The sequence below is a fragment of the Talpa europaea genome, assembly GCF_964194135.1.
Source record: "Talpa europaea genome assembly, chromosome: 12".
Lineage (NCBI taxonomy): Eukaryota > Metazoa > Chordata > Mammalia > Eulipotyphla > Talpidae > Talpa > Talpa europaea.
The window spans coordinates 46,929,706-46,942,478 of record NC_140079.1 but is presented as its reverse complement, the minus strand read 5'-3'; the positions used below and the strand labels follow the sequence as shown (position 1 = coordinate 46,942,478).

General features: G+C 52.0%; 2 protein-coding genes across 3 annotated transcripts; both read right to left on the bottom strand.

The window, feature by feature from the left end:
- Positions 1-1,467: 1,467 nt before the first annotated feature.
- ANKLE1 (ankyrin repeat and LEM domain containing 1) lies at positions 1,468-5,483 on the bottom strand (the record flags this gene model as incomplete). The annotated part of the gene is made up of 9 exons (XM_084250022.1): positions 1,468-1,640; positions 1,900-2,029; positions 2,122-2,281; positions 2,861-3,038; positions 3,184-3,930; positions 4,432-4,558; positions 4,661-4,766; positions 5,201-5,353; positions 5,422-5,483. The coding sequence occupies 9 exons, from the start codon at positions 5,481-5,483 to the stop codon at positions 1,468-1,470; spliced, it is 1,836 nt and encodes a 611-aa protein (XP_084106148.1).
- A 1,245-nt stretch (positions 5,484-6,728) lies between these two features.
- BABAM1 (BRISC and BRCA1 A complex member 1) lies at positions 6,729-12,014 on the bottom strand (the record flags this gene model as incomplete). 2 transcript variants are annotated; one of them, XM_084250836.1, is made up of 8 exons in its annotated part: positions 6,729-7,125; positions 7,830-7,916; positions 8,107-8,236; positions 9,308-9,332; positions 10,080-10,158; positions 10,231-10,351; positions 10,950-11,008; positions 11,712-12,014. In XM_084250836.1, 8 exons carry the CDS (start codon positions 11,994-11,996, stop codon positions 6,922-6,924), a joined length of 990 nt encoding a protein of 329 aa, XP_084106962.1. In that variant the 3' UTR covers positions 6,729-6,921. The 2 variants fall into 2 exon arrangements, with proteins under 2 accessions (XP_084106962.1, XP_084106961.1); XM_084250835.1 differs by lacking the exons at positions 9,308-9,332; positions 10,080-10,158; positions 10,231-10,351 and having other exon boundaries at positions 11,712-11,996.
- Between the last annotated feature and the right edge of the window lie 759 nt (positions 12,015-12,773).

The window sequence follows — 12,773 nt, the reverse complement described above, 5'->3', positions numbered from 1 at the left end:
CTGTGGTTTGTGAGAAGTGTAAGAGAGAATTGTCCCTCTGTTGCTGCACCTTCAGTGTTTCCCCACTGGTTTGTTAGTTCACCTTTAGTTTAGACCAGAGCGTCTCAGGGGAGCAACTGTCTATTATCAAATTCTGGAGACAGTTTTGACTGCCACAACTGCAGCGGACGAGCTACTGACTTCTGTTGGCAGGGGCCCAGGGGTGCTGCCTGACATTCTGCAATGCACAGGTCTGCCCCAACATCAAACAGTAACTTGGCTTCAAACGCTAGAGGGAAACAAATCCTATCATTTTTGGGTCTCTGCCTTCTTTCCCAGTGACTCCTTTGTGAATCCCTGGGTGATGGCACGTGGTTTTCATTGTTATCGCTTTATCAAGTGACTTCGGGTCTGGACCTTCCTGTTTTACATTTAAGAAATGGAAGCTCAGAAATTTCTCCAACTTGGCTACAGTGGTAGAGCCCAGACCTGTCTCACTGGTAGTGGCCCCTAATGTCAAAGCCATTCCCAAGGAACCAGGGGCCCAGCAGAGAGGAACGGGGGCAGGAGGAATCAGCTTCCAGTTACAGTCCATCCCCAGAAGGACTTATTAGCTGAGCCTCAGTAACGGGCAGGTAATGAAGCAGCAGATCCCAAGTCCCTAAACCTATTGGGCACTTTGAAAAAGCAACTTTTGGAAAACTTAAAAGATCCTGCCAACATCTTATTCAACACCTGTGTGAATAGTTTGAAATCACAGAACCAGGATCACCAGGAAGTCAGAGTTACTGATGCAATTTTACAGTGGAAGAAGTGGTTCAGAGAAGCAACTTCCAAGTCACACAAGTCACACAATGATACCAAGGAGAGCTGGTTTTTCACCTGTACACCCCATAATCTCCCAGGGCTGTCCGTCCATCACCACAGACTTTCCATCTGAGCTGCAGGAAGGCTTCTGGCTTAGTACAGGACTCTGGGTCACGCTTAACCCTAACAGCCTTTGTTTAATCAGCTCTCCACAGAGCTAAGACCTCTCACTGTTCACAGTGTAAAACTGAGGGAAGTGAGTCTCAGACACAAATTACTGGTCTGAGGAACCATAGCTGGGAAGCAGCAAAGCTTGGCTCTTCAGTTGGGCAGATTCCTGAGTCCATCCCAGAATGTGGGCCCCCTTTGTCTGGGAGATAATCGTGAAATCTGTCCACACAAACAGGACCAAACTAACAAAGCACACCATGTTCTGAAGCACCAGAATGTTCCAAATAACCTTCCGGTCCTTACTTGTTCTCCTATGATAGGGAGTTCATTGCCTCTCCAGCAGTTCTGTCTGTAACAAAGTCCTCCCTCAACCTGACAGGGAATTAGACTGCTGCATATGTCCCCCACCCCAGCCTTCTGGAGCTGGAGATCAGGAATTGCTCTTTTTTCGTGGGGCAGTTGCAATAAACAACTCTGACCTCTCAGTCTAGATGGCCAACCCCTCAGTGTTCAACCACGGGCCTGGATGTCCTGGGGTCTCAGTTCTCGTTCACCCTCAGCCAGGAAGACAAGGAGGGCACGGTACAGCAAATGCACCCCCAAGCGGCGCCGCCGTGCAGGTGACCAGCCTGCTACCACTCCATAGCAGTGTCCTTGTTTCTGGTTGGTCAGCATCTGGATCCCTGAAGAGATTGACAGTGAGGTCACAATTAATGACAGTTACAGGGACACCCCAGCAAAGTATATGATAATGAACTCACTGTGTATTGCCTTTAAACAGGGATAAACCAATAAAGCAAAATATGTGCACACGCAGGTACAAAGTTGGTACTCAACAGTTGCTCATAACAATGAATCTAAAGTCCTGAGAGGGAAGGGCTGAGGGAAATGGTAGACCAAATGACCCCTATGTGACTCCCACCCCATGAGCCAAGCACCCACCTAGAGCATCCACAAGACATGCCTCTCGAGTATAAGCCTCCACAGCCACCACATGCTGGAAGCAATGCAGAGAGATAACACCATGGCCACTGGCCCAAATGTCCAAGATCTGGCGTAGCTTCGGGCAGGCCTGCAAGGTCAGGATAGGGTCAGGCGTCTGCCCCAATACCTTCTTTCCTCTACCTGGCTACCCCTGGCATGACCCTACTCTTTATCCCATACCTGCTTTCCTGGCTGCCTACGGTGGCTGAGGGCCTCCCAGAGGTGGACATTGGGGCGGGCTCGTGTCCCCTTGCCCACATAGAAGATGGCACGGACAAAAGTTCGAAGGCGCTCCACCGGGGTCAGTGAAGAGGCCCGGGCTGGCAGGTCTTGAGTCTCCCTGGATGAAGTGGGTGGTTCAGAGAGGAAAAAAGTGAGAAGACTCTTCCCAGATACACTCTCTAAAGTAAGAGAGCAGGGCCTCCCTGGTGGCGCAAGGGGTTAAGCACTGCACTATGAAGCAATTCGCAGCCTCTGCAGCACGAGTTTGGTCCCCGGCTGGCCAGGGAGAAATCCACATAGCGAGGCAGACCTCTCCTGTCTCGCCCACTGCTCCCCTCAGCAGTGTATTTCAGTCATTCTGCCTGTTCTGTTCCCCAGTCTGTCTCTGGTGAGTCCTCTCACCCCCCACACCTCTGGCCTGTACCCTAGCTCTTGTACGCATAAATAAATCTTTAAAAAAAAAAAAGGGAGCAAACTGGATCCTCATCTAGTAGCCCCCATTTTATAGGGCGATAGAAGTGCCTGCTCCCCAAGGACAGCATGAGTTGTCAACAGTATGAGTTGAGTCCAGTTGCCTCTTACAGATAAAGAAGCTAATGTCTAGAGAGGGTCAGTTCACTTCTTAAGGACACAGAGCAAATAAGAATCAATCACAGAATTTTCCAGTTCCCACTTCTAGATCATTCCCGCCCAGTACCTGGGGTCCAGCAGCAGATAAGTAAAGCTAGACTTCATGATCCCCTCCCTCCACCTTCTGGTGGGATCTGGCTGCTCAAACTGCTGGGCAAGCACATCCTCGTCTGCCTGGGCATTTGGGATCTGGCCTGTTCGTAAGGCCTCAGCCAGCTCTGGACTGTGTCCTGAAAAGTTTAAACCTGGGAGGAGAAACTGAGTCAAGGAAGACAGAGGGAGGAGTAGTTCCCAGAGATGTATAATTGAGAAGTAGGTAGAACTGAGAGCTAGGGGCCTTTGGGGACTCCAGGAAGCTCCATGGGCCCCAGAAGCCCAGAAGGGACTAACCAGGAGCAATCTGGAGCTCTTTCAGTCGCTGGAGGTAGTATGGGCGGGTGAAGGGAGTGACAGGCCCAGGGTTCTGCCCAAGTGCTCGGAGGCCCTGCAGCAGCTCCAGGTCAGACATGGTGGGGACCGGAAGGCAGCAAGAGGGGATGGGGTCCTTGCCACTTGTGGAGTTTGCCTCATCTTCCGTCAGCCGGAGCGCAGCCACATCACTGTTGAGGGACGAACGGTCCTCTTCCAGGAAGTGGGAGTTGCAGGGGTCAGGTAGTAGTTCCCTAGGTGGGGCAGGGACTGGGCTCTGGGCTGGGAGGGTTGTGGAGGAGGGGGAGGCATCTGGAGAGGTCAGAGTCAGGGCCTGAAGACAGGCATTTAGTTCTGCTTCTCTGCCCCCCATGATGGCTCCATGTGACAGCTGTGGGGTACCCAGAGAACATGGCTCACTCAGGAGCCCCTGCCTGGTCTGAGGCATTGACCCAGCCCAAGGGAAAATGCGTGGGGCCAGGTCGTCAGCTCCAGAGGACTCAATTGCAGTGATAAAAGAGACATCTGAGCTGTCGTCCCAGCACTCTGGAGACAGCAAGCTCCCATCTTCATCAGCAACTTCAGGGTGGGCAAGGAGACTCTGGGGTCCAGGGGCGGCCTCTAGGCCCATGACCCTGACGTCACCTCTCCCCAGTGCTGTAGATTCCAGTGTCACATGAGGAGGATCAGAGGGGCTGTCATCCAATCCCTTGCACCAGGGCCTGGGTTCTGAAACAGGGAATGAAAGAGGTCAGAGAGGAGGGAGAGACAGAGATGGGAGTCAAGTCCAAACAGAAAGAGGACACAGAAGTCACAAAGAGGAGGGAGATAGTACGATGGAGAGAAAATTGAGGGAGACATGGTGGCGCAAGGGGTTAAGATGCAACCTATGAAGCTATCCGCAGCCACTGCAGCACGAATCCCATCCTGGCCAGGGAGAAACCCACATGATGCAGCAGACCTCTCCTGTCTCACCTCCTGCTCCCCTCTGCAGTGTATTTCAGTCGATCCACCTGTTCTGTTCCCCACTCTGTCTCTGGTGAATCCTCTCACCCCCTGCACCTCTGGCCTATAACCCAGTTCTTGTATGCATAAATAAATAAATCTTAAAAAAAAATTGAGGGAGACAGGACGACAGAGTCAGAACTAGTGGGAGACGGGACATCAGAGACAAAGTCACAAAAAGCTGGACCAGAAGTTAAGTCCTCCCACCGTGCAGACCCTACTCACCGCCAGGCTCGCGCTGTGGGTCCTGGGTCTCTGCTTCGGTCCAGGTCTGCCCCTCCAGCTCCTGCAGGACGCGCACGCAATCCTGGTGTCCTTGCTGCTCCGCCAGGTCCAGGGGGCGGAATCCGTCCTGTCGCACCACAGTCAGCAGGGGGCATCCGAGGCCCTCTCCCTCTCTTCCCTCCCTCCCTCCCCTTCCGGGTGCACCCCACAGCTGTCAGTGTAGGACAACCTGATCGCGCAGCTCAGGGTCGGCTCTCCGGCTCAGCAGCAGCTCCAGGCCGCGGCGACAGCCCCAGGCGGCAGCCACGTGCAGCGGTGTCAGTCCCTCGGCGGATCTGGTGGCAGGTGCGGAGGAGGGGTTAGCGGAGGGTACTCAATCTAAGCCACAGAGCACCCGAATCTTGGCCTTCGGTCTCCTATCTTCGCCGTCCAGTCCAAGAGAGCACCCTCGGAACCTAGAACCTACGCCTTCGGGCTGGAACATAAACCTGTTCTCTTACCCTAGAGTTTCTATCCGCAGATCCGAATCTTTGACCCCCCATTCCGGACCCAACGCAACCGCACACCCCACCTTTAATCAGAGACACTAGTTCAGCCCTTGGACCGTCACGATCCCTCCCCAAGACCCCCAATCTCAAATCTGGGTGAACGAGTTCCGGCCTTCGTACCGTGGGGCACCCTTTTCCTGACTCTAGGTCTAGCCTTCGGAACCCGGAGACCCCTCTCTTGCACCGAAGAATCCGCCCGGGCGCAGACCCCGCCTCCTCACCTGGCGTTGGGGTCCCCGCCGTGGCGCAATAGGGTCTCCAGACAACGAAGACCGCGCGGGTGCCTGGCTCTGGCGGCCAAGTGCACAGCTGCCGCGCCATCGTCCAGTACCAAGTTGGGGTTGGCGCCTCGGCGCAGCAGCTCCTCCACGGCTCTGCGGATACAGTGTCAGAACGGACCGCAACCCTCAGTGCCCACTGCCCGCCCGGGCCCCGCCCTCACCGCGGCTCCTCCTCCCGCAGCGCCACCCGCAGGCGCCGCGACAGGGCACTTGCCGAGCCCATCTCTGGCGAGCTCGCCCCGCCGCAGGGCTCGCTGGTTTCCAACTTCCCGCGTTGTCCTTGTGCGCACGCGCCGCCCCGCCGCCCCGCCCCGGCGCCAGGCTAAGCACCCTAGTGCCCAACAGGGTCCGCAGCCAGGCTGCCCCGCAGAGCATCGGGGCTTGAGTGTGGTTCCCGCCGGGTCCCGCGACACTGAGTGGCGCTTAGGTCGGGTCTGGGGCCGCTGATAAGGACCCGGGCGGGTGGCGGCCACCGGCTGTGCTCTTATCTCAAGACCGGGACACGCGGACGCACAGGACTGGGGGGAGTGGAACCACGATCCCGGGATCCGGGGGCACCCACAGAACGTTAAACAGCTTCCATTAGGAGGCTCCAGCCCTTGTGCTATCTAAGGCTGTGATGAACAGCTCGGGTCTCCAGAAGCTGTTAGTAACCCGTTTTCAGTCCCGCGAAGCCGGGAGTCCTTTACTTTGGAGCGCTGGGTCTTTAAGAGCCCGAGTTTCATCTGCAAAATGGGAAAATCTTCGCAACTGGTGAGTATTGAATGTTTTTCACCACAGGTGCCCAGTCAGTGCTGTTGCTCAATAAAGTTATTTTCAGCTCATAGGGATGGGGATCTAGCTGGCACTCTTTCTCCACAAAGTTCATTATCCTGGAAGATAGTGGAATGGTGGCCTTCTATTCTCTTCTTCCCTTCCTCTGGGGGCTCCCACAGTTTTTTTTTTTTTTTTTTTTTCCTTGATGGAGCTGTGCTTTCCCCTCCCCACACAATGACAACCTTGTTATAGGACATGGCCAATCAGAACAGAGCTCTGCCCAAAGAATAAGGCCCAGGCAAGACAGTCATATGGGGTGCTGCGAATACATGGGGTTAAGATGCAACCTATGAAGCTATCAGCAGTCACATGGGTTGGGTTTTGGAGAGTTGCCACAGTCATCTCACTCCTTTCCTGGTGATTCAAAGGAAAGGATGGAACACTGAACCCCAATCACAGAGTATTTCTGTCCTCCCCAATGGCATGGTTGTCTCAGCACCAGGATGTAGCCAAACCTGAAGCTGCCCCTTGATTTCTCATCCACAAGAATGAAGCCATTACCCGTTCCACTCAGTGGGTAGGTCTTGTGTCATTTGCATTCTAAAAGGTCCAAATTAATACAAGATGAGTGTGCAGACCTGAGTTGGAGATTTTTATTCTGATGACAAAAATCATAAGAATAACAAAAACTTACAACTGACAAACTGGGAGTGGGACTTAGGCTGGGAAACATGAGGCATTGGGTGCCTAGAGTCCCTGGCATGCTTCCTAGAATCCTGGGCATCTTTCAGGGGCCCCAGGGACCCTGGGTATTTCCTGGAATCCCCTCCTGGGGGTTCCCAGAGAGCCAGCACTCTAGGCCAAGGCTTTCACTGTGCAAGAAGGTTGAGAGGCACAGGGATGGTTCAGACGGTGGCCTCAACCTCAGTGGCTTCATCTTCCTCCTCCAGTAGGCTGTAGGAGGCATGACTCTGGCAGGGCCTTTGCAGTGGATGAGCCAGCAGCTTGGCCATGCAGTTGTGCAGTTCCAGGGCTGGCCCAGCCAGTGCCACCTCATACTTGTAGCTGGTACCCTTGGTATCCAGACTGCCCATGAAGGCAAACATGTCCTGGGGGCCAGGAAAGGGCTGTTTAGGCTTGGATTCCCCTGAGAGGCTCTCCCTGACTCTGGAGGGCTTCCCAGAAGAAGGAGCATTAGGTGGGTTCTGAAGAATGAAAAGGAGTTTGCCAGGCAAAATATATTGCCTTGTTTAACAAATGTTCTTTGTCCCCCCTGTCAGTGTTGGGGACCCCCAAGAGATCAGTTCTGGAGTCCCGATTCAGAAGAGACACCATGGGATATAGACAACCTCCTGCCCTCATGCTAATATTACCTAAAGATCAGGGAAAGCTTCCCAGAGAAGTGATTTTGTTTTGGGTATTGAGGTATGGGTAGGACTTGGTCTCAACTCTTATTGTTTGCAGTTGGGTAAAGTGAAACTCAGAGCAGTAAACAGCCCTCTAAAGGTCTCACAGATAATTCAGGGCTGGGGCATGAAGACTCAGCAGAGCCTAAGGAAGTAGGGAGGGAAGGGTGCTATAGGCAGAGGACACAGGCAGAAAGAGAGAAGCAGGAGGTATTGGGGATGAGGCAGGTGGGACTCTAAGTGCCTCCAGGGCCACCAAGCCAACAGCCCCCATCAACTCACAGCTGACATGTGAGAAATGGTTGATGACTGACTGATTGACCATGACCCTCCACACACAGGGTAGGTGGGTTGTGAGACATCCCATCTACATCCACTTGCCACCCATAGCCACCGGGGCCCCTCACCTTCCAAGTCATCTCCTCTTCCTTCTCGTCCGCACCATTGTGGATGTAAACGACGTCGAAAAAGAAATATGGGCACTGGAACATTTTCTACAGTGAAAGGACATCAGCCTTTGGGACTTGGGTCACCCCACACCCCCGATACCCCGGCTTCTGCCTTGAACTCTGGGAACCTGCCTGAAGGTTTACCCCAACTCCTGTGATTAGGAAGATTCCCCCTGGTGTTTACCCATCACCCTGCTGGCTGCAGGCAGTTCTCCCTCTTGCAGGCCTCACTAACCTTCATGGGCTCCGTCAGAGTGAACTGGGGCTGACAGGGTGGACGGCTATAGACAAGGATGATCCGGACCACGTACGGGGGTGGAATTGTCTGCACATTCTCTGTGACCGGAAGCTCGGTCTTCTGCTGGCTGCACACAGTAGGGAGGGAAACAAGTCAAACCACACTTTGAGGCTCCATACACCAGAAAACCCAGCTCCTCACAAGGCAAGCAAGGCCTCACCTCACCTCAAGTTCACTGTTGCCTCTCAGCCTTCCCAAATGTCATGCCCTCTGTTCCAGAACTTCCCCAGTCTCACCCTTCTGCCTGACCTCTCTCCTGTTCCATCAGGGAGATTTAGGTGACCCTCAAAGAATCCCCCATCCTGAGTTGGACTGCCTTATCAGGTTTGGGGTCTCTGGCGAGGACTAGATTTTATATGTTAAGTCAGTTCCCACGTCTGCACTGTAACATAGCTGGATCTCATGTTACCCAAGAGATCTTATGTTGGGCATGTTCTTAATATGTAAAAAGCAAATCTGATCATCAACAAGAAAAAAGCTGATATCCCCTTAGAAAAATAAATAGATAAAAATAGACAAATCACTGAAGGGAATCTTAAATGGATTAAAAGTAGATAGAACACAGCTTAAAGGATAGCACAGCCACGCCACATATGGCCTCTTCCTACTATCAGCTAGGCAGAATTTTCAATGGTATCATCAACCCTGATGCTGGGGGAAATGAACAGGGTTACTTTCCTGAGCAAATGCTTTGGCAAAGCCTAGCAAAATAAAAACACACGCTTTGATGTCCTCCACTGAAAAGCCACCCCCTTGTTTCACTTGCAAAATTTGCAGAGTTGGCTATACCAGGTTAGTCACAATGGAAAAGGCAACACAAGCTCCAAGCCCACCACTAGGGGGCTGATGAAAACAGTCCATAGCTAAGTCTGGTTTTTCATTGTTAAATGAAGGAGAAAAATAACCAAAGAATATTTCATGACATGAGGAAATAATATAAAAATATGTCAGTGCCCATAAATAAAATTTTATTGGCACAAAGCCACATCCACTAGAGAATGTAAGGCCTGTGGCTGCTTTTGTTTTACCATGGCAGGATCCAGCTGTTTCAACAGAGAGCATGATACTTGTAAAGTGGAAAACATTTACTATCTGGATGAAAAGAATAGAATGAAGAGTGTGGGGTAGAGGGACTCACATGAGGCTGAAGAGACCTTCCAGATCTGGCAGGGATGCTAAGGAGAAAACTGGTGGCAGAACACAGGTAGGCAGGGGTGGGTAGCTTCCCTCATCCTAATTGCCAGGAGCCCACTGCCAGGAACCATTGTGCCAGAGACAGTGGTACCCAGACTGAACTTCTTGGCTTCTCTGGGTCTCGGTTTTCCCATAGCACAGATCACAAAATACAGGACAGGCACTGGTTGCCCACAAGACCTTCATGACTCATCCCCTTTCCCTCAGGGCCAGGGTCACCCTCCTTACAGTGAAAAACCAAAGTGAAAAACCTTATCCTCCCAACACTCACTCGTGTTTTCTTTTGTTTTGTTTTGAACTCACAGGGATCTTATTCTATTTGAATTGGGGGCTGCAGAGGAACCTTTAATATTCACATTAGCATAGAATGTGCTGTGCCAGGGTTGAAGGAACCTGTAATGGTGATTGCAACTTTTCAGACACATATTGCCATTCATAGAACACTTACTGTATACTCAATGCATGAAGTGCTCCCCAGGTAGATGAATTTTGACACCCAGAGTCCAAATGGCTGAAGACAACTTTATCTTCATAGCCACCCTGTGGAGTAGGTTTTGTGCCCCATTTTACAGATGAGGAACTGAAGCTCAGGGAGGTGACCTGTCCATGCCTGTCTCAACTCAGCTGGACCTGAATCTACTTCCTCCCTGGATCAAGCTTCCCAGGGTCCTCAGAAAGGGTGGCCCCCTCCAGGGTGTCCCTGCTTGGAAGGATACTGAATGTGGAACAGGAGGCCGTCTCCAAGTCATAGAGGCAGCTGCAGAGTTCACGGGGGTCACAGGTCAGGCCAGACAGCTGCAGGGAAGCACAGGTTTCAATGAGGTGCTCCCCAGCACCCAGGGGACCCCAGTCTGGCCCTAGCCTCACCCAGGCTGTGTCGTCATTCACCACCACCAGTGCAAACTCATGACTCTTGTCGATCTTGTGTTTTGTCCTTACAAACATCTCAATCATCTTCTGGGACACATTGAGGGCATTGGTTTTGGAGCTAAGGAAGGATGAAGAGTGAAGGATGTGGTTAAGGCAAGGCATCCTGCCTGGGGGACATCCCTTCACTGCCCATCCTGGGAACCCTCCACCAGTCCCAAGATGAGGCTCAGGTTATACAGCAAGAGGGTGGTGGAATACCCTACAACACTTGCCTTCTGGCCCTCTCTCTCCCAAATGGGTCCCTCTGGCCAGCTGGGTCTCACAGCTGATCCACTGAGAACCCCCTACCCCCATCTTCGTTCAGTCACAGATGAGGCCTTGCACGTAACCTCAGAGAGACTCCACTATTCAGGAAAAGGGTTTTGTAGTCAGCCAAGACTAAGTGTGAACCTAGCTCTGCCCATTTGCTATGATGCCTTCAGCAAGTCACTTTGCTTCTCAAACTGTCCAAGTTACTGCTGTGGGCAGAGAATGACTGCTCTCCCATGCATGGAACAGATGGGCTGTATCACTATGAGTTCCTATTGCCACCCTCTGATACCATCAAGTTCCAGGCCAGGCCAAGCAGTTGTGAGTTTCAGAGAGAGAACCTACACTTGGGGGCTGGGTCTCTCCCAGCGTGGCTGCACATTCAAGCCCCCAAATGTCCCTCTCACCCATTGAAGGACTCCAGCTTTGGCAGTGACATTTCCTCTGACAGGTCCAGGCAGATGATCTGCAAGGAGGCAGGAGAATGGTAAGAGCACTGTGACTGGCAGCCAGCCTGACCCCCACACCGTTCTCTCAGCTCTCTAAGCAACCCTTTCTGAAAAGACACTGAATTTTCTCCAGTTCCCAGCCAATCTACCCACCCACTTTGGAAGGCACTGGCTCAGGGGAAAACCACCTTGATGAGCAAATAAATAAATCAGAGAACATCTGACACGGAACCAAAAAAAAAAAAAAAACCTGGTAGAATTGTGACCCTGCCAAAGATATGTCCACCAAGAATCCCAAAATGTGACTGTGTTTGAAATTAGGGTCTTTGCAGGTATAACTAAGATAGGATCACCTTGTCTCAATGACAAATGTCACTATATAAAAAACAGAAGAGGAAGAGACACACAGAGGGGAAGGTCAAGTGAAGACAGGTAGAGACTGGAGTGATACAGCTACGAATGCCTGGAGCCCCCAGAAACTGGAAGAGGCAGGAAGACTCCCTATGGAGACTGCAACAGATTGATTTGGGATTTCTAGCCTCCAGAAACTACAAGAGAATAAACTGTTATTGTTCTAAGTTACCCAGTTTGTAGTAATTTGGAGTAGCAGCCTTAGGAAAGTAATATAAAGGGAATGTTTACAACTGATGCCCAAAGGGCAAGAATGACTAACCAATGGTTCTCTAATAGCTTGGAACACAGGCCAAGCTTCCCACTTACCACCTTCTCTGGACAGTTGACTCTTGGTGTCCGCACCTGGACCTCAGGAGCTGGTGGGGGCACCTTCCAGGGCTTAGGGCCAGTTCCTGGGACATTAGGAGTCCCATCATCAGCACTAGCTGCCTCGCCCTCACCCTCACTGCGGCTGCCCACACTGGCCTGGGCCCCAGGTGCCCGATCCTCAGCACCCTCAGGGTTGGAGCGTGTACGGGGCCTGGGTTCAACTGACTGCTCCTCTTCTTCCTCTTCTTCCTCAGTAGGGCTGCTGGACTCTGCCACCTCCATGGCTCCTGACTGGCTGGATGGAGCAGTAATAGGGGAAGCCAGGATGTTCCTCTTTAGGGTGTTAAAAACATTTGGTTACCAGACAGGACAGTAGGGCGTGAGCTGCTTAGTGCCTATAAGAGTCACTCCTCTGGGGCCTCCCTGGTGGCGCAAGGGGTTGAGATTCAACCTATGAGGCTATCTGCAACCACTGCAGCACAAGTTCGATCCCCGGCCAGGGAGAAACCCCATGGCACAGCAGATCTCTCCTGACTTGCCAGCTGCTCCCCTTAGCAGCGTATTTCACTCAGTCTGCTTATTCTTCTCCCCACTCTGTCTCTGGTGAATCTTCTCACCCCCCGCACCTCTGGCCTGTACCCCAGTTCTTGTAGGAATAAACAAATTAAAAAAAAAAAAAGTCACTCTTCTGGACCTCAGTTTCTTCATCTGCAGAATAGGTGCCTTTTAAACTTCTCAGTCTGCCCTCCACCCTGATGTAAGTAATATTCTCCCACCTTTTCCTGTAGGGATAACCCTGTAAACCCCACCCCTCCTTGAACAATGACCATATCAATGACCAGCTCAAAGATGGGCAATTATCAGACTTCCAATAGTATTAGTAGGGAAGAGGGACTCGTTAGAGTCGCAAAGCTGTTAGGATAGAAATCAAGGCCTACCAAGGGCCCCTTCTGACTCCAAAAGGGGAAAGAGAGCCTGCCTGAAGTAACAGGACATAGAATTCTGAGGGCCTGGCTCCAGCTATCCTGAACCAGTCCTCTTACTTCTCTTTCTTGTCTA